The sequence below is a fragment of the Rhagoletis zephyria genome, unplaced genomic scaffold (assembly GCF_001687245.7).
Source record: "Rhagoletis zephyria isolate East Lansing unplaced genomic scaffold, Rhagoletis_zephyria_1.1 Rzeph_scaffold_03412, whole genome shotgun sequence".
In the NCBI taxonomy this organism is placed as follows: domain Eukaryota; kingdom Metazoa; phylum Arthropoda; class Insecta; order Diptera; family Tephritidae; genus Rhagoletis; species Rhagoletis zephyria.
The window spans coordinates 16,952-39,186 of NW_016160495.1; the positions used below are offsets into that span (position 1 = coordinate 16,952).

Genomic DNA, 22,235 nt, shown 5'->3' on the forward strand with positions numbered 1-22,235 from the left:
CTCATATCGATGCTATTAGTTTGAAATTTTTGAATATTTAAATTAGACAAAAAAAAAAACTGAAAGTGGAAATTAAGCCAAGGAAAGATTTATGAGATGAACTTTTCTTGCACAGAAAATAAAAAAAATTGTTCCTTGCACAAACAGTTCACTCAAATGACAAACGATCTGGAAGTTGATATGATCCAGCTTTTCTCTGGCTTTGAATTAACAATCATGGATTTCACTGAAATGATTTTTTATCCCAATACGCAGACGGTGCTCTCATTACTAACGCTTAGTTCTCAAAAATTTTGTTTTCGTTTTGTTCTCTAGTAAAATGTTTCTCAAACTTTTGTACTTATGTGATCCTCCCTGAAAACGTTCTCTATACTTTCGTTCTGATTTCGCACTCATTGGAAACGTTCCAAAAAATTTCTCTCTCATTCTCTTATTCTTTGGCTCTCATTTTGTTCCCGTTCAAACTGCTCTCAATACTCTTGTTCGCGTTTGGTTGTTTTGCGGAAACGTTCTTGATATTACATTTTGTTCTAATGCAGAACTTAACGAAAACCAAGCCCGCTCTCGGTTCCGTAATTTGTTTCAATAAAACTAAGTAAACATAAATATTTTCACATATTTCTTTTATCTAACCCTCTTAGAAATATTTTCAAACCAAAGTCTTCTTAAGCCCTCTCGTCTAGCGCCCATATTCTCATACACATTTCAATTACCCAATTCCCTTAACACTCAATTAGGCGCATGGGGTCAAGGCCGATTCAAGTTGAAAAAAAATGCCTTGGAGTGATTGGAGCGTGCTCGCGTAGCTTCCCAACTCCCCGCGGGGTATGTAAAAAAGTCACTGCCAGAACATCGGCGAGTACATACGTGTCGCTATGAGTGCTGACCCCATGCGACCACCAACGTAAGATTTTTTGGGGGAGGTAAGTTTTTAATTTTCCTTTTTAAGTTTGAAGCCGAAAATATGTTTTTTTTATGTTAACGACAATAGAGTACTTTAATATTTTTGATAATAGATACACACTTCGTTTCTTTTATTTTTTAAACTGTTTTTTCAACACTTTTATTGGGGTCACTGGGGACCCCATGCGACTAATTGTGTGATTTTTTTATGCATCTAATTAAGGGTTAATTCTAGTCGAATTTTATTTTTTAAACCAGCAACCTCCTGCTGGTAGTTTAGAAATGAGGCCTTTCAAAACCCTTGATGTTAAAAATAAAGATTTCCTAACGCCCTTTCGGTTGCTAACCATATTTTAATTTTTCATACAACTTGTGTAAAATCTAATTAAATTGGACTATTAAAATAGGTGGCAACCCTACTCAAATATTTTGAGACCACTCTCTTTCATTTGGAACCCATTCCACTAACCTTATTCCTTTAATTCGGGTTGAATTTGACTCTTTAAATATGTGGCAACCAAACAAAGCCTTTTTGAACCAATTTCGATTAATACACATATTGTAAAAATTCACTTAATTTATTAAATAATTAGAATTTAATTTACTGTTTATACGGCACGAAACCCTCTTCCAACACCTCAAAAATATTGTAAATCTTCAACTAACGATTCCTTAGCAGTCTTTCGTTTAATAACACTATTTTAATATTTCATATAATTTGCATATAAAATAATTAAATTCAACTATTTCAACAGGTGGCACTTCTATGCAAAATATTTTCAAACTACAACCTCCTAAAATAGGCTCCTATCTATGTATGTTACGATATTCAAACCGCTATCACAAAAAATGTCTGTGTGTAGAGGTATTTATAGCCAAAACTAAAAGGGCGGTAAACCTAGTAATGCATTGAGTAACTCTTGATTTTTCAATAATAGCACATAAGATAACAATACTTCTATAGAGACTGCCCGAGCCAGAGCCAGTTAACCAATTCTTTCTTTTCCTAGTAAGAGAACCAGCGCGTTTTTATAGGATTCACGAACAAGCTCAAATAGAGTTACGTTCAACGCCTGCCTTATAATAATCTGCAATTGACGGCGTAAATCCGTAGATAATAAAATAACATCATCAGCGTGAGCAGTAAAGATTAGTCCGATTTAGAGTTTCCAAGAGGAAGTCCACTGGCATCATAAAAGGGAAGGATTCGATCCTTAAGAGGATAGAAAAAACTTAGGAATTTTTTTTAATACTTTCAGGAAAGTCAAAACCAAGTTTAGATCACTTTGAAAAAGAATTGGAAACAATCAATGGGCAAATTTCTCTTTTTGAAAGAAAATATATAATACACATTTTATGGTCCCCCGGGTACCTAACGTTCACTTAACGAAACGCTACTCTCAATATTTTTTAAATGAGCCTCCTAAAATTTGAAATTTTTTTCTAAAAGCTTTTTCGAGCAAAATGATATTCAACGTTTTTTTTTTCATAAAGTCCATTGTCTTTCGTGAGACAAAAAAAAATATTTTTGTTGTTGATGTTGTCGGGACATACTCGTATATATGTATAGTAGGGCACTCACCAGGACAGCATACCATACTTCTAACCTTAAGGCTATCATGGGTGCCTTAATCCTTAATAAGACCACAACTCATCTGCCTTCCCAAAGCAATCATGCAACATATATGTATGAACTAAATTAATAGAAAAAAATTTTTCGAACCAACAAACATGTAATCAACACATCACCAGCCCATCAACTTCAACAATTTACTATGAGTGTAGTAGTTGATTACACCAAACAGTTTGCGGAAACCCACGATTATCCTTATAAATGTCATTACAAAGCAAAGCCTTACAGCTGCACGCCAACGTTAAAATGTTTGCAATGGATGCAGTAATTGCGGTAATTTGCGTCAACATTCAGACAGTTATGTTGGGCGTTTTTTTTTTTAACTTTTATTTTTTAAATGCGCGTTCATGTGATGACGCTTATGCACTGCTGCAGGCTCTTTTGCAGTACGCCGACTACAAATTACGGTGTATTTACATATGTACATATGTATGTAAGTAAGCAGATACGCTGTTGGTTGGCCTCATTCGTTTTATGTAATTATTTTTTTAAAATGCTTTGGTAACGTTGAGTAATTATTTATTTACAACAGTACTTCGAAACATATGTTTGCTTATGTTTCTGTATGTACTTCTGCATGTTTCAGCTTTAAAAAATATACTTATGTATATATGTACTATATAATGTTTTTGGCTTGAATGCATTCAATGAAATAAATAAATTTGTAATAAAATTTCTAGATTTCTTCAAATCCTTAGCTTAGGTTAAACTCAACTAAGCTGTCCATTGTGATGCCTTTAAGTGGGGAGAGGGAAAAGGCAGCAGGGTGGACGGAAGGTGAATGTAAAGGTAGGAAAAGAGGGGGGAGAATGACGCCACCTATGCCTTTTTGCAATAGAAACGCTCCGTGCTCGCAAAGAACCTCTTCAGTTGGCTGATGTCCATTACCTAAAGCTCATAGGGAGTGCGAAAAAAGTGCGATCCAAGGTGCTTAAAACTTAGTCTCACAAAGGCAGGGCACCAGAGCAGCAGGCATTGAGATGATTCCACTTATTCTTCCACCTCATCATCCTCCATGCAGCTGGTGCAGTAAGGGTCATCGATGATGTTCTGCCTTACGGCATGCTTACCTATCACGGAGTGGCCGCACTCCCATCAATAGCGAGAGATGCAGCTTGCTTAACCTCATGAGCTCCCCAGATTGCCTACGGTCTCAGCACCTAGAACAGTGCAACGATACGTCTATCCTCTGAAGCTATAATGTTCTCTCTGCATTGTTTTATTATGCTGCGTGTGATGCTTACAGAGCCAAGTTCATCAATGGCTGCCTGGCTATCCGAGAATATAGCAATGCTGGTGCCGGCTAGCTTCGAGGCTAAAATTATTTTTCACGATTTTTGATATGGCAAAGATCTCTGCCTGAGAAACATTACCCGAATTCGGTAGTTGAATAGAATCTTCGATTTGGAGGTCAGTTGAAAAACTTCCCGCCCCTACTCCATAATTTATTTTCTAGCTGTCCGTAAAAATAGATATAAAAATATACACAAATATTACTTTGGCACACATTTAGCATTAATATTCGTTATATATATGTGAATCGTTGCCAATATATTTATTGTTATTGCTATTGGTGTTCTTATTAATAATGTTGGGAACAATTTTCATACGTTCTTATTTATTTATCTATAAATTTATCGATACATTTATCGATATATATCATTCGCTATATAAATATCGAAATATCTATCATAAAAACAAATAACTTTCAAGAGTACTATCGATATATGTAGTTATCGATATTTTATCCGATATAAATATGCACATACATATATACATGTGTGTATATTAATAAATCCTACCAAAATATGTGAAATACGCAGTTTCGAAAAAAGTGTTGGTCAGGGCCTTTGTGAATCAAGGCAACGATGTGTATGTACATTAGGGTGCCTCGCCAAAAATTTTATTTAAAAAATACTCCATTTTGGAGGTACTTTTAAATCGGTCCAGGTCACGTAAATCTTAATATTTTTCTGAAACATTTTGGCAGAGGTCTCAAAATATAATAGATTTTATAATTCGGGTGGAAAAAGCAGTACCAATTTTTTGTTTCTTTGGAGGGTCATGCAACCTAATATACATACGTTTATTTAAGCACATTATTTTTCCGTATCTGCCTTCAGCGTTCTCATATTTCGACTTATCTACGCTATCCAGTCCGCAACAGTCGACGTAGGTTAATTATTTTACTGAAAAAATTATTGACTATGTTAAATTCCTTTGCACAGCACCTCCTGAAATAACAGAGTAAGAGCAACACGAATATTGAAATATTTTAAACATACAGCAATCATTTACATACGTCCACACTTGTACGCACATAGTAAAAATTAAATAAACGGCCACAAGAAAAGAAACCATAAACGAAATGCCATCATTGAAAACCGGTTGGCGGAAAAATGTTGTCTTTTACCAGCTTTTTAATGTGCTGTGCGACATGGCGTATGAGTGTCGCTGGAGGTGAATATTCGACATTTATGGTCGTATCGAAGTGCCATGCTTACCGCCATTATTTTTTAACTACCTTTTTATATGCAGTCTGCTGATCGTTTGACAAATATTTTTTTTTTTAATAATATTGCGAATTTTTTTTCGAAGACAACCTTTTAGCCGGCCAGCATACTGGCTGACTCCGTGTACGAAAATGCAATTATTGGCATTGCTCACATTTAATTAATGACAAAAGAAAGGCAACTTTCTTCGCTTCGCTGATTTTCATAAATGTAAACGCACACACACACACACATAGATATACATATGCACAAAGGTTAACGGAGCATTATGGCAATAACTGTTCAATTAAATTCCGTTTAGCTCTTTTCTTTTTTATTTTTCCAACGAGTTTTCGAGCAACAATAAAAGTGAACAATGCATATTAAATTCCTTTTTGTTCACTTTTTTTTTATACAAAGAAAATTTCATATGAAATTTCAACAAAATGATGCTGATGACAAGCGACTTGTTGTAGCGAGTAGTTTTCATGCTGAAATACAAGAGACAATAAATGAGAGAGGCAGACAGCAGGGCAATGCAGTGCAGTGAGAGCCAGAAAGAAAATTTTATTATTAAAAAAAAGAAGAAGCACTGCCTTTAATGCTTTTCGGTTTTCACGCCTGCTTGAGTTTCCTTTTCCGCTATTGAGTTTTCACTTTCCCTTACTTCGCCATTTTTAACAGCTCTGCAATATTTTCTTTTTCAGCTGTCATTCAGTTTTGCTGCTGGCAATTGGATGCTTTTCCATATAAATAAATAAATTTAAAAGCCTTTAATAAAGCAGAAAAGCAATGTCGACACAAACAAAAGGGGCAAGCGTAATCGCAAAGGCTGACCGACGGCAGCAAAAGGATGGACTTTTATGGAAGCTGCTGGAAAAGGCGATGAAGCACTTTAGTGCTTTTGTAGCAGTCGTCAAAGCATAATATAATGCTTTGTAATTATTATTGTTTTGTTTTTTGTATAAGTCGATTACTGTTATGGTGGCTATTATGCGATTTTTTTATTTACATATATATATACATGTATCTGCAACGTTGCGTTCTTCTGCGGTACGTAAATGTTACTCTACTTGATTTCCCTTTTACCGCATTGAATACTTTTTAACCGACTTCAAAAAAGGAGGAGGTTATTAATTCGTCGAAATGTTTTATTTTTATTTTTTTTTTATGTTCCGGCATAAGTTTGGACCACGTTAACCGGTTTCACCAGGTGGTCCGATACTAATTTGGTTTAGAACCGGTCATCTTTTAATTTTTATATGAAAATTGAAGTTATTTTTGTTCTTTTGTTTAAAAATGGCTTGTACTTTTTCCCGAGAAAGCACAAAAAAATATTTCAATTATGTACATTAGTGTGGTGCAACTTTTGTATGGGAAAAAAATGCATCCTATTAAAACGGGTCACCCCCTCAGTTTTTCCTTTTGATATCTGTAATATCCATACCAAGATTCAGTTTTCTACTGCAACCACTACAGAGTGCTCAGTGACCTTAAAATGCGCGACTGCATCGCTTTAAAACTGTCAAAAATATTGGTGATTTTTATAAAAAGCTACTGTTGCCATCACAACTGAAGCTTTTGATATTTTAATAGATAATTTAAATTTGAAATGTTTTTAGGTTAGTTAACAAATTGTTTGATTGATACATATATGTACACAATACTTCTAGAGTAAAATATGAGCATCATGAGCATCCCCTAAATGAATACTTAGAAACGTAAAGTTAAGTATAAGCACCTCTTTCGGCAAGAAGAAACATTTTGGAAGGTGCCCCAAACCCTATCTGGGAAATTTTTTTTTTTTACCACTCTAATGTACATCACAAAGAGCAAACTATGAGTTCTTGCATTGAAAATATTTTATCCCAAACCAACGTATCGACAAAGCGGGTTTGAACATACCGATTGCGACTAATTTTCAATGAATGTTATCAATACCTTGAAAAATGACTTAAGCCAATTTCGAAAGAAGCAACGTATATATTTATGCTTCACACTTATCTAAGAATATTTGTGTGTATTTGTATTAGCACTTAACCTTTTTTTATTATGCTTCACCCGCCCGACTGCTGACTAACTAATTTACTTTTTTTACACATACATTTCACTGACATTTTTCATAACTGCATATTTACACTGTAATCAATTTTTTTATAACCATAATATTTATGTATTATATTTTTAGGAAAATGCTGATATTGCTGCCGTTGTTGGGTGTGTTTTTTAACGGTCTGACCACAGCGCATGTAGAGGCGAATTTAAGTTTGGAATTTAAAGCCACAAAGGTAAGTTAGCAAAAACTATTCGTATACATACGTCCCACTCCCTCTTACATACTAGACTAGCGGATTTATGAAAAAATTTACACATATCTATCTGAAAAAAAATATGCGCAAAAACTTGCAATTATGGCTTATAGCCTGATAAAGATTTTACACAATTAGTGTATATGTAAATAAATAACTGTAACATTTTAATAACACCTTTTTCTTTTTATGCGCTAACTTTTTCTGGAAATTTCATTGCAGCTTTTGAGGCAACACAATCCGGGTAAGTTCAATAATGTGACTGTAATAATAAATAGTTATGCACTACGTGCTACTATGTATGTAAGTGTTCAAAAAACTGCTCGCATATTATAAAAAATTTAGGTTTTGTGCACTTGCGTGATGAATACAAAATACATCAAGTAAATATATGCAAATTTGCAAATTTAAAATACTAAAATTGTTTACTCACCGTCGTCATAAATTGCAGTGAGAAATAATTATGTAATAGAGAAGCCAACGCTACTTCTTCAATATCTGTGAGAGCGCAATTTGTTTTATTTCGCAGCAAGGGATAGGCAGCAACAGATCAACCTCGTGGGGCTACATAGACAACTCCGAGAAGACTACTCCTCTATTTCTCGGGAGGCAAATACTACGCATCTCCGAACGCCAAATCAAAGCCGAAATAAATACAGAAGTCTCTCCTTTAAGTGCAGAAAAAATCGAAAATTACGCAATACAAAGGCTCGGGGTTCAAGATTTGGTCATAAAACCTGTAAATCTTGCAGCGAAAGTGTGGATTCTTACGGTGTGATAAAGGTCATCTTATTAAGCTCAGTCCGCAATCATAAAATAGTACAGAAACTTTGTTTTGAATATTGAGGGCTAACGCTTGTGGGCAGCTAATTAAGTCAAGTGACATTTTGACTGGTTTTGGCAATTTTTCTTTTGTTTATTTAATGCTTATTTTTTTTATAAAAGTTAGCCCTTTACCTAATCAGCGCCACATGATCCACATTTCAAACAAAATTCAACAAACTTTAACATTTGCACGCAAAAATTTTAAACTTTTGATTTAGAATTTTTAGAAATATTTTGGGTACGCAGTCTTGTAGCTCATTAAATTTTAGTAGGTTAAAGTGTAAATTTCCAGTCGCTAGAAAATCGTATTGATTTTGAAAATTTTTTTTGCTGATGGTGCCAGGCATTTTCTCCCATAGAAACGAAATGTTCGAGCATATTTTAAATAATTTAATGAAATATAAAATTGCATACCCAAAATTTTTCTAAAAAATTTTAATAAAAAGTTTAAAATTTTCGGGTGCAAATGTTAAAGTTTGCTGAACTTTCATAATTTTTGTACGAAGTCAAACATAAATGAAATTGCTAAAAATAAACGGTTAGTCCTAGCTACTTCAAAATTGCACTTATTTATTATATTAGAAATGAACGCGCTATAAAGCTCTTTATTTTTGTTTGTTATATTTAATTGTTTAATAAAAAAAATTTCCGCAAAACAAGTTGATTCATTAAAAATTGTTATTTTTGCGAGCGCTAACTGAAAAATGAGGATAGAGAGGCGTAAATTTTGCCACAATTATTTTTTTGTGGCCGACAGCGAAATTTTTCTATGGAACAGAGAGAAAAATATATTCGTTTTATTTGACGCAGTCTAATGTATATAATATGTATATGAAAGTGAATTGGCAATTAATTTTTAATATTTTTATGTTTTTTTTTTTAATCCCATTGATTTAACAGCAAATTATTTTAATGGAAATCCAAAGCTTTTGCAAGAGTCACTTTTACTATTTAACTACTTGAATATTTAACTGTTTCGCAAAATATGTATATCGCGGCGCTAATTCCTTTAGTTTTAATTTAATTTTAATTTTTGTTTTTGTTTCGCTAAGTCCATCATTGTTCATTTTTTAAATCAAAATAACTTGAATATATAAGCAGATAGAACAGAAATATCGCTACTATGCCAATAGTGAATTCAATGCCAATGCAATTTACTCAACAAACTCAGTCACTTCATATCAAAATATTTGGCATTGTTGCAAATAAAAAAGTTTTCAGTAGAATTTTCGGCAGGCCATACAACATATATGTATATGGGTACGAATTATAATGCAATGTACTAAGCAGTTTTCAAAAATGCTGCCTACATTTTTTATGACCTACGCTGATGGAGTATATACAAATGCATATACATATATTTACTTATGTATACATATATGTATATGTAGTTTTATACACTTGGGTCGCTGGCTGCTCACTAGTGAGCGTAGTTGATACCCTAAAACAACATAGCTTTTATACTTAGTTAGCCTTGAGCCTTGACCTGAAATGGGCGAGTACGCGAGTTGAGTACACAGTCAACAAAGTGCGGAATAAATATAGAGAAAATAGAAAAATTTTAAGGTAACTAACTAACTAGAACAAATCAACTTTAACTAAGTTGATTTTGCTGTTTTAGGCAAAAAGTTTTGCATTTTAGCTATGCACACATACGTATGTTAAATATATTTATATGAGTATGTATGTATATATGTATGAGTATCTAGAGTACTTTGTAATGTACGAAAATATACATTTAAGCAAACATACTCGCATGCATTTTGTTAAACTCACACGCATATGCGATTGTATATAAGTACCTACACACATAAATAAATGTGTATGTGGTGTGCTTAATTACGATTTACATTTCCTGAGTTTGCAGTTAATTTGTGTGCTCTGCCAGCATATGTAATTTAAAATGAGCGAATAAATTCAGTTTTTGCATAGTTTTTTGCGTTTTTTTTTGCAAATTTTACGTAGATACACCGAATTTTATGAGTTTGCGGGTAGTGTAGGGAAATTAATGTTACTTATACAAGCATATGTATGTATGCATACACGTAGGTATATTCATTGGTCAATGTTGAACAAGTTAGATGGTTTGAATACAAGTAAGAGTTATTGCAGTAGCTTCAGTCATTTTAGGTTTTTGAAATTAAAAATTCTCTTCGAGATTATAAATTTGCATAAGTTTTGCAGACAAATATAGAAAAAAAATCTAATTTTTATTTTGACTAGTAATAATTTGGTGGCCGCTGCGGTGTAGTGGTGAGCAGTGCGCGCTACCACTCCGCAGAGCCTGGGTTTAAGCCCTGGTTAAAACAACATCGCAAAAAAAAATTAGAAATTTCTGTTTTTCTTAACAGCAGTGGCCCCTCGGCAGTTCCTCAAAATGGGGGTTTATTTAAGTGATGATATTTCCATCTGCTTAAAATGTCTGGCCGCCTATCCATTATTTCATTTTTAGAAACGTGAAATAATCAGGGAAGAAGGGGAGGAGGCCAATCCGGCCAAAAACTTAGGAAGTGATAAGCAATGGTGTCACTATTCGCTTCACAAGCTAAAAATTTTTCATTCAACCACCTTTTTTGATCAGAATATTGGCAATTATCATTTGCCAAAAAAACCAAAGTCATTATAAAAGGCTGTAGTAAAAAATATTTTAACCAATTCCTGCGTTTCACTCAATTATGTAAACTAAAACTTCAAAAACTAAATGCATTCTAAAATGATAAGCGTACACCATCTCTTTATAATCATCTATTAGCTAATAATCTCTGGTTGACAATTTGCATATCAATCATGAAGAATATCAATGAGAAATCTATGCCCATCAAATTTGTCATCAACTTGACTTCGCGGGTATGTTGACATAAACTGGAGCCAAGGATTATTAATGTAATCTGTCTAACTCGAGTCGATTTGTCAATCTTTGATATAAAATATCAAGCTTTAAATGCAAATGTACGTTTCCACTTACACAGACAGACCGACAGACAGATATGGTTGTATTAATCAATCAATTGCTGACCAACGATTGGCCGCAGCACAAAGAGTGCTGCCATGCAGCAAAACACGAACGAAGAGAGCAATAGCGTTTAGTATAAAATAATGCAAATACAAAAATAATATTATCTTTGCTTGAAATTTTCACAAGGAAATCAATTCCATAGCTACAAGCGAGCGAAAGAGAGATCGAGAGGAGTGTAGGTAAGAAAGACAACTTTACTGTCGGGAATATTGCGCTCATTTGCATATGACGATTGAAGAGCTGTGCTGGGAAAACTATTCCAAGCAAAATTTATTATTAAAGAATATATGTATGTATATGAAAGTCAAAGATATGCAAACATGAAAGGAAATAAGTGGTAAATCAAAATATTTTTAATACGTTTGCCAATATTATTAATGCAAAAGACAAACATACACACATATGAGTATTATAAATATTAGTACATACATACATACTAACCCAGGCGAATACCAGCTTATGGCTATCACAAATATTTACCTACGTCAGACCAAAAGTAAATATTTACATTTCAAAAAGAATTGGTTGGCTATAGGCTAGTCGGGTTTCAAAGTCGGGCAGGACGAAGAACTTGATTGAAGCAAATACAAAATGTGTAAATTTAATTTAAAGGTACAGAGAAAAATTTAATATTAACTGGACAGCGTAAAACTGTTATTACTTATTATGTGTTAATTTAACTTATTTACTTATTTTAATTTTTTTTTATTTTTATTTTTTTACTAATCTTGAAAAGGAACATAGCATAGAAAAGGAAAAACAGTAAGAAGTGGCTGGCATCACTGACTTTCGTTTGGGTAGCAGAAATGAAGGGGAATGCAAATAAAAATAACTTATTTGCTCAAGATTTTATTACAGCAGCAAAAGCAGTAGCAATGTAAGGGTCAAATATTTATTTTGCTATTGCATGGAGTGAGGTGAAGTGCTGAGTTGAAGGACGAACATTGAATGCGAATGAGTACGCAAATATTCTTAAGGCGCATATACCGGTATTCCTATAATTATTTTATAATTACACGTAGCTAAAATCTTTGCATTAGGTAATGTTTACATTTGAAATAAACTTTGCTAAGCACCATTTGTAGCAGTAAGTTTAGAGAAATAGGGATACTGAACCGATTTCAAAACCAACGACACTATTCGAAAGAAGTTATTTTTCAGTAGATGAGGAGAGTTTTTATGATTTTAAAATTTGTCGAAAATTACGGCCAAAATCGGAGTTTAAGAATTTTCGTACTTGTGTATAGTTGTTGTTGCCACATGCTCAATTTGTGTTGTTTTACTTTCCAGTTTAAATTAAACTTCGTAATAAATATAAATGTGATGATGAAGAAATAAATGATAACGATTAAGACACAAAAGTAAAGGAAAAATTTCGAAATTTACGGATAACTAGTTATCGGGTTATAAAAATTTGTGGGATTATCGAAATTTTTTCAAATTAATGAAATTTATTAAATTATCGATATTTATTGAACTATCACAATTTTTCAACTTAATGAGCTTTATCGAGTTATCGTTATATGTCGAATTCTATAAACTGATCGAGTTATTTATTGATTTACTGAAATTTGTCCATTTATCGGATCGAAGTTTTTGGATTTATAGCTATAAAAATTAACCAAGTTATCGAAATTCATAGAGGTATGCAAAATTTATCGAGCTATCGATTTATGTCGGTATACATACATTTTGGAGTTATCGAAATTCAGTGCAGTTAGCGTAATTGGTCGAGTTAACGAATTTTGTTGAGTTATCGGATTGTAGTGTTTTTTAAATTCACTGAATTATCGATATGTATCAAATTACCGAAATTCATCGACAAACCGGAGTGTATCGGGGAAAAGACCTCCAAAGACCTCCAAAGACCTTCAAAGATATACAAAATTTTAGTCACGTTTTAATGCGCCTCATAAGTAAACTACGCGCTAAGTTAGAAAACCTCTTCAAGGGTCTTAGAAAACTCGAAAAACGGTAGAGTTTTAAAAGTGAGTAGTCCTAGTAAAAAATAAAAGTGCCAAAATCGTTAAATTTACGACCGCGATTGGGATTACAAATACGGTTACGATTATCACTACGACTACGTTTACGGTAACGATTATCCCTACGACTATGATTACGACTACGACTACGATTATGATTATAATTTCGATAACGACAACACCTACGATTTCGATCACTGTTACAATTACGTTTATAATTGAGATTACGATTCATATTAAAATTAGGATTACGATCACGTTTACGAATTCAATTAAAATTCCGACTACCATAAGGACCTTCGATTACGATTAAGGTTGCGATTTTAACTACGAAAACAATTTTAATTACGACTACGAATACGATAACGATTATAATTAAGGTTGCTTTACCATTTCAGTTACGATAATGATGATAAAATTACGACTATGATTACAATATCGATAAAGACAATGATAACGAGAACAATTACGACTTCAATTGCTGTTACAATTACTTTTATGATTGCGATTATGATTGCGGCTATGACTTAAATTACGATAACGATACTGTTACAATTATTTTCATGATTATTATTAAGATTTAAATGAATATTACGATCACGTTTATGAATAAATTTTCGGCAACGACTATTATTACAACTTAAGATTACGACTAAGATTGCATAGAAATTAAAATTACGACTATGGTTACCTTTATGATTATTTTACGGGGTGCGATTACGATTGCAGTGGCGATACCTATAGATTACCATAACTATTTGAGGAAGGACGATTTATCAAAGCCTCTAATTTAAACCAGTTTATTTGACTGCATTTTTCATTCTACGGACACGCCGAAATCCTTGGTGACTAGCGCTCTTTTGTTTAATGATACGATTTTCGATTTTAAAAATAAGTGAAATAAATAAATATCTAAGTACGTGCAAATGCAATAATTTAAACTTGAAACTCATTTTTTTTTAAAACAAAATGTAATGCCCATTAAGCAATATTTCTTCTAGCATATGAACACGCATACATATACAAAGCAATTCATATGAGTCCACCACAAAATAAAGATAGTAGTAAATAATAACTTTCATAAATTGTAGAAGTTAAAAGTCAAATTGTTAAGTGCACTTTTTAGTGTCCAAGAGCACATGACCGAAAGAGCAGCAGCGGAAGTCTATGAAGGAAAAGTTTGTAAGAACAATTGAAACTCTGAAGCAGAGGTATAATATAACGGCGCCTAAAGCACAATGCAACGGAATTATTATGTATCCAAAGCCATATGTACTCGTATATCCTCAAATACATATACATACATACACGAGTCACACGAATACCTATGTGTATTTATAAGAATGCACGCTTGAATACCTTTGCGGCGAGCAACTTTAGTGTACTTGCACGAAAGCAGCAGTTAAAGTTTGGGTAGTGCAATGGGAAAAGCTGTATCTTTTTTACTTATGTACATACATATGTACATATATATGTATTTATATTTACTTAAATGCAACAATTTAAGCAGGTATAGTGAGAACTTCTGAAGAAAGCAAAACTTAACCTTCAATTTTATTATTTTATTAGCTGTGGAGAATAGAAAGCAATAAGAAAAAATTGGTAGTTATTAGTTTATAACTGAACGTTAATAATGGTTTTCAACAACATCTGCTCTACGAAAGTATATAGGAGTTTTGAAGTTTACAAGTACATACTATATATAAGTCTAGACTATCAGAATTTAGCAGGGCGATTCCGGCAACTGTCTTTTAACTCACCACACTCTTTCGACAGACAAAAGAAAAAAGATATATATATTTTTCCTTTAAAACAATAAAATAAAAAAAAAAAATATGAGAAAATAAAATTTAAAAAAGGCATTCCTTTTGAAACAATTGAATCTGAAAATTAAATGAAAACTAAATTAAAAAAAGATAAAAATTTAGGATTAAAGAAAGTTTCTAAAAATTCCATAGATGAAATAAAAAAAATATTTTTAATAAAAAATCTGAAAATAAAATGAAAATTTGAATTAAAAGAAATTTAATTAAGAAAAATAAATAAAGTATGTATATTCCTAAAAGTCCAATGAGAAGAAGGAATGTCACTTAAAATTTATTTATTTATAAAATACTTTTGTAAAACTTAAATAAAAAAAAATATTGTACTTTTTAAACCAATAAAATATAAGAAATTTAAGAAAATTATACTAAGAAAAAAAAATATTTTTCTTTTTAATACAAAATCTGAAAACAAAATGAAAATTTGAATTAAAATAAATTTAATTTAAAAAAATAAAGTATGTATATTCCTAAAAGTTCAGTAAGAAGAAGAAATGTCAATTAAAATTTGTTTATTTATAAAATACTTTTGTAAAAATTAAATAAAAATAAAAATATTGTACTTTTCAAAACAATGTAATTTAAGTATTTTAGGAAAATTGTACTAAGAAAAGAAACAAAAATAAAAAAGATTTGTTTTCCTGAAGATTAAATTATATTAAAAACAAATATACTTTTTCTTTTTAAAACAATAAAATCTATAAATAAAATTTAAAAAATTTGTTTCTAAATATCAAATGGCATTTAAAAATGATACACATATTTTCCCATTAAGGATAATAAAATCTAATAATTATATGTAAAAAAGCACAAAATTAAAAGCGAAAAAAAAAAATAAAAAACTATTCCCCGAGGACTCGAAGCCGTATCTTTGTTGTTGATTTAACAGCATACAAAATCCCCAAAGAGTTTTTGGGGAGTGATTTGCAAAAATGACAGTGCTTGGCCAGATATAAATCTGGGTCGTTGCGATTACGTAGACCCTATTGTCGTGGGAACGAATGCGTATCTCCCGATACAAGTGCTTCCTGGCAAATGAGCTTTCCACCACTAATGGTGCATGAGAGAGCTTTTCTTCTAAGGCTTTTGTGTAAACTAAAAGACTTTCGAATTAGCTTTCCATCTGTCTTACGAAAGACATTTTATGTACAATCGTTACATTTTGTTTTTTTTTTGCTATCAAAATAACCGTTTTTTTGGATATTTAATTCTTCGATCATTTTTAACAATCATAACGGAGACTGCCATTTAATAGTCGATTTAAATTTTTTATATCCTTAAAATTAAATCTAAAAATAACGATTATAATATTATCCAAAAATAAAAATCAAAGATATCGCTTTAACATTTTACGATAAAATAAAAATTTAAAAATAACGATTATTATTAGTTTCACTAATAAAAACATCTTAAAATCAGATAATTATTACGCTTCCTTTCATAAACTATGTACATTTTTTTTAGTGAAACGATCAATATTTTGTAGCAATATTGAAATTAATCGTAGTTGTTGCTATTTCGATATCAAGCTCGAAATTTTACATTAGTATTTACTTACGCGAAATGCCGAATTTAGATATCACAGTATTTCATATTCAGCAAAAAAGTGCATATTTCGCTTTGGTGATACTTTGCTAAATTACAATTTCGTCAGCAAAAAAAAAAATAAAAAATTTTAAATAAAACACACAAGCCTAGTAGCGTTTTTCCTCAATCTATGTTATAACTGCCAAATCCTAGAGAAATATGACACTCTGCACTTAAAATCAATAATTCGCAATTTTATTATTATCCTTTTTCCGAGAATTGAATAGCTGAAAATCTCATTACACTAATGCCCATAAATTTGGTTTGTCATTTGTCAGAGTCTACAGGGCGTACACGTAACTAATGTGCTGTCCCACACATACATGCACACACGACCTTACGTAGCATTCTCACATGCGCTTGTCAATGCCTTGCAAATCGACATTGCCGACATCTGTGACTGCTCACTTATGTACATACATATATGTATGTATGTATATATACAAATGTACTATGTGCATATGTATCTACACACCTACGTTAATAGACACATAGTTTGATGCATACTTTTATAAAAGTGCAATTTTCTAAATGCATACCAAAGAACTTTTCTACCCAATTACTCTCATCTTTCCTTTTTCTGCAATTTCTATTTTTGGTCTAATGTAGTTTACAACGCATTCAGAAATGCACACATATGTACATATATATATATATAGACGCCGATATTTCAAGGCAAAAAATTATGCTTAAAAGTCGGTATATTTTTGCTGATTTATGACTCTTTGTAGGCGTAGATAGATGTATGTATGAGAACTTGTAGAAATTATATGCACTGCACCGAATGCTTTTGAGTGACTAATGTTCTACGTTAGATGGCAAGCCAACTTAAATCTTTTTCACTTATTTGACAATTCAGATTCGTTGGAACGTGGTTGATTCTCACATATTATTTGTTCCTTTGATTTCCTCTTTTTTAACTCAATTGCGCGCGTTACTCAACTAGTTTCTTTCAAAAAAATTAATAATTAGTGTAATTTTAAAACGAGTGGAATAGTAACCAGATTTCTTCTTATAATTTGTTGGGTGCGGTCGAGTGTTAAAAACGACGCCAATTGTATCACCCTCTTTTTCAAAGATCTGGCTCCTAAGGGTGTCGGAGCAGGCGTATTTTGCCGTATACTGAAGCTTTTAGCGCACAGTGGTTCGAAACTGGTCTTCGCTGTTCAGTTTTCGCTCACTTTGATTACCTAATATTTTTTGTTTTTTTTTTTGAATGAAAGCTTATCCAATTTTCAATAGACTAGGTAGTACCAAAATTTTATAGTCTATAAAACTGCATGCCCAAAATTTTTCTAAAACTAAAAAAACTTTAATTTTGGCGAAATTTTTTTTGCAGCTCTTCATTATCTCCGATTGTTCTAAAAGTACTTTGTTTCTGCTGTAAATTTTCCTGAAGAAATAAATATTCTATCACTTTTTTCTGGAGAGCTGCAAACTGATTTAAGATAGAAGAAAATTTCCTATACATAAACCTCCTCAAGGTGAAGCTAAAAATTATTATAGCTTTTTTGTTGGTTCTTTGAGTGCTAAGAGACCACTTTCACAAGCTAAGGATCTGGTAAAAGCGAACTATTTTTCTTTTGCGACTGCGTCAAGTAGACATCATTGCAACTCATCTTGGAGTGTGAGGCCGTTTTACGACGAATGGAGAGATGCATAGGACATCTAAATGTATAAATGGGCACGAGAATAGCACATACCCTTTCAAGCCCCGGGATCCATTCTGAAATTTATGGAGCCTTTTATGAACTGTGATTTAGATTGGAAGCTCCCCTATTATGCTTTATATTATCAAGTTAAATAACACAAGAGTGAGTTGCCCGGCCTAAAACCTAGCCAAATTGAAATATGGCGTCGTAGAAGCGGGTTCTCTTCATGCTGTCAAAAGCGCCTTTAAAATCTATGAAAAGGTTTTTTTGTTTGGTTTTTGGTTTTTGGAGGGCTTATTTTATAGAGCTTTTCAGGATTTCTTGCGCTGTGAGCGTCAGTCTCTCATGGCATATCGTCTAAAGAACTTTATAATGCTAACATAATGCTAATGTACACTCAGGATCAAAATTAAAAAATTAATTTTTTTTTGAGTTTTTAGAAAATTTTGGAAAATTTTTTTGGGTATGCAGTTTTATAGATTGTTAAACTACTACAAAAGTATGCGTTGATTTTTAATAATTTTTTCCCTTACATTTCGAGCACATCTGCATATTGTATAGTTTATATTCTTATTTAATATATTATTAAAAATCAGCGCGAACCAGGGACCGACCATAAGGGTTATTGGTGAAAACTGTCATGGAAAAATCCACTATGAAGGAAATGTTCTACAACGAAGTGATGCATACCAATCGATTTCTTTTTTCACCGAGACTCAAATTTTAAAATAAATTTTTATTTGCAATTTTTACGCAAAATTAAAAAAACTAAAAATTATTTTTTTATTTTTATATTTTATGTCTTAGATAACAATTATTGAAGACTTTTATTTATAACATGTAAAAAAAAACTGTCTGACGTCAAAGCGTACTGCGTTAGCCTTGCCGAAAATGTCTATAATTACGACGCTAAGCATAACATTAAGTGCCTAGCGCCGCGCTGATTTCATCAAGGGCGGCCCTTTGATCGCTCTCTAAACTTTTAATTAATGTAAAAAGTCCAGTTAACCGCAACGAACGATATATAAACATTTCTATAAGGCTCTAAAGTGCACTCAAGTTTTCAGTCAAATTTTTTCCCCAAACATTTTCGTAGAAAATTTTAATTTACTTACCATCACTTAACTTCATTAAAGTCGAGATTCTACGAGTTCTAGTGCTATATATGTGTGTACGTATATATACCAACAGTATGTAAAGAATAAATCCACGTCCTCACCTGTTATCATTATTACTATTAGAAGCGTCAGTGCAAGCCCTTGCTATCAGCTCTACTTACACTTAAACACATATGTCTGCAAAAAAATTCTTCTTTTTGCCATTAAGCTGAAAAACCTTTTAACTTTATACCATTTGAGCCATTATCTGTTTTGCTTACTTCACTTACTTTTCGTTTTTACCACACATTCATTTCGCATTGCTATTCCCACCCACATGCATATGTATACAATGCATTCGGCTCTTCATCCGCTTGCGTTTGAAGCAAGTCAAGATATACTCAAGGCTTGCCTCAGCCATTACTTTATTGGCATTCCATTTCACTTTGACCCACATACTCCAGCCTTTTCCTACATATAGTTTTTTTCTGTTTTTTTTTTCTTTAATTTTCTCCCTTCTTTGTGTCTAAGCCACAACTGACTACTTGTTCTGGCTAGTTGACTTGCTGCCTGCTGCCTGCTGCCTTGGTTGGCTAACTGCCACTCATACTATTACACAAATAGACTTCCGTTGACATTGACATGTCATGTTCATGGCGCGCGGGTGAGTGAATTGAGGTACATAAATGGCAGTAAGAAAAAAAAAAACAAAAAAAATGGTCAAGTGGTTGAGTCACGTGTTGCCACATATCCGGCACAAAAAGCTAGCTTTGCAGAAGTAAATGCACATGCATACTTATATAGTTTTACAAAAAACATACATAAATTTTGTACATATTTATAAAACTATGCATGCGGCATGTAAAAATTTTGTGTAAGGTCTTGAAAGGACCTACATATTTTGCACTCATAAACTCTTCAAAACATGCATTGCATTAGCACATGTTAACATACATACATACATATGTACGAATGCTTGTCTATAAGTATATGCATATATACATATACATTTGTATGTGCGAACGAATAAGCGTCTTTCGCACAGATACACAGATGCATAGAGTATATGTGTATGTATAAAGATAATTCCTTCTTTTGCCACCTTTTTGGCGATTTCGGAGTACATGGCGTATGAGCAACATTCAGAATATACTTTGCTTTCCTTTCATAAGTTTGTTTTGATTTTTGTTTTACTGGGGTTTTGTTTTTCTTCACAACTACATACATACATATGTACGTAGTTGTTTTTTCACTAAGTCCGTTAAATGCTCATGAGTACAAAACAGTTTAGTTTCTTAGTTTGCTTCCAAGTGTCAAAAAGCCTTCCAGTCAAGTTAAGCACGGCCAGGGGAAATAAACTAATAAGACTAGGTATTTATATCTTCTCTTTGCCGATCTATGAAAATAATTGAAATCCGATTTTCTTTTAATTATAAGTTTCTTTGATTTTTTGTTTAAAAGTCCCCCGCTTGAATTTCAAAGTTTAATTGGAAATCACGGTCAAAATCGTCCTTCAAAAATTACTGTATTTGTGTATGGGTGTTGTTGAAACCTGTTCAATTTGAGCTCTTTTCGAATTTTTTTACTTCTTATTTAAAATTAAACTTTGTAATAAAGATAAATATGAAGATGAAGAAATAAATGATACCATGAGATATACATAAGAATTAGGGTAACTGAAAGAGTAGGGAAATTAATTGAAATTTTTCGATAGAAATCGGCATAAAAGTTACCGAAATTTATCGAATCATCGAATGTATTGTTATTCTAAATTTCTCCAAATTTTTACAAAATTAAAAGCATATATATATAAAAAGTAGGCTAATTTTTATTTTTCACTTAGATACTTCGTTAAGAGAACTCACAATTAGTGAGAAAAAATTTAAACTTTTTTGCTGGAAAATGAAAGTTTAGTATTTTTTAAACATCTAAATTTTTTAATTTTACAAAGACAAAAAATATTAACTAATATATAAAAATCTCTTGTCACAAGAAAAAAAATCTAAACAAAATTACGGGGATTGATAGGAGTCTTATTGATAATTTTGGCATAACATTAAGAGTTTTATCCTGCGGAATCCCGGTTAATTTTAGAACGTTTAAGGAGCTGCTAAATATTACTAGAAACTCATATTTGATTCAATATGCCAAATACGGTTCATAAGGCTTTAGTAGTTACATGGGTGTGATGTTTTGGAAAACTTCAACTTGCCAATAGGTAATAAGATTAAAAAAAAAAGTTTTAAAAATTATATTATTTATTATTTTATTCTAGGGTGTTTGTCCGAAGAAGGCTTAGAAGCCAGTCATACAAATAGAGGGCAAATGCGATTTTCCATACCAGAAAAACTACGAGAGAAAATACAAATAGAGATTTAACGGCTCATTTGTTTTAATTGTTGGATCCAGAAATATCATCACTTAGGTCTAAAAAAGAGCCAAAAAAATTGTGATTTCTAAGAAATCCCATTTAAATAAATTATCATATTAATTGAGCAAGTTTAAAAAAAATTTATTTGTGAACCTTTTTAAAGAAAATATTAAATGTTAAATTTTTTTTGCAATAACTAAAATTCATACACAAAATTTTCTGAGAGTTAAAGAGTATAATTTTGCAAGTTACTATTGGTTTTTAGTGCATTCTGATCACAAATGTGGCAAAAATCTATTTTTTGAGAAAAGAATATAAGGGAGGTAGTCATATCCTTGCACTGATAGTTCCGAAAATTCGATTTTTTATTTACATACATAGTCTGAAGCAGCACACCAAATTTCATTATTCTGCGATAACTTCCCTTATTTTTGCCGATTCATACATATTAAAGAGGCAAACAATTTGCAGGATTTTCTCTGATAAAAACAAAACAGTCAATATTCCACCTGCGTTAATATATAAACGTCATCTATCTACCTATT

At 32.0% G+C, this 22,235-nt stretch overlaps 1 protein-coding gene across 1 annotated transcript in view; it reads left to right on the forward strand.

Moving 5' to 3' along the window:
• Positions 1-7,220: 7,220 nt before the first annotated feature.
• The window catches only part of Ccn (cellular communication network factor protein Ccn), a 39,247-nt gene continuing 24,232 nt past the window's right edge, over positions 7,221-22,235 (forward strand). Inside the window, 2 exon segments of the mRNA XM_017623910.1 lie at positions 7,221-7,316; positions 7,560-7,581. Coding sequence (XP_017479399.1) covers positions 7,221-7,316; positions 7,560-7,581 — 118 coding nt within the window.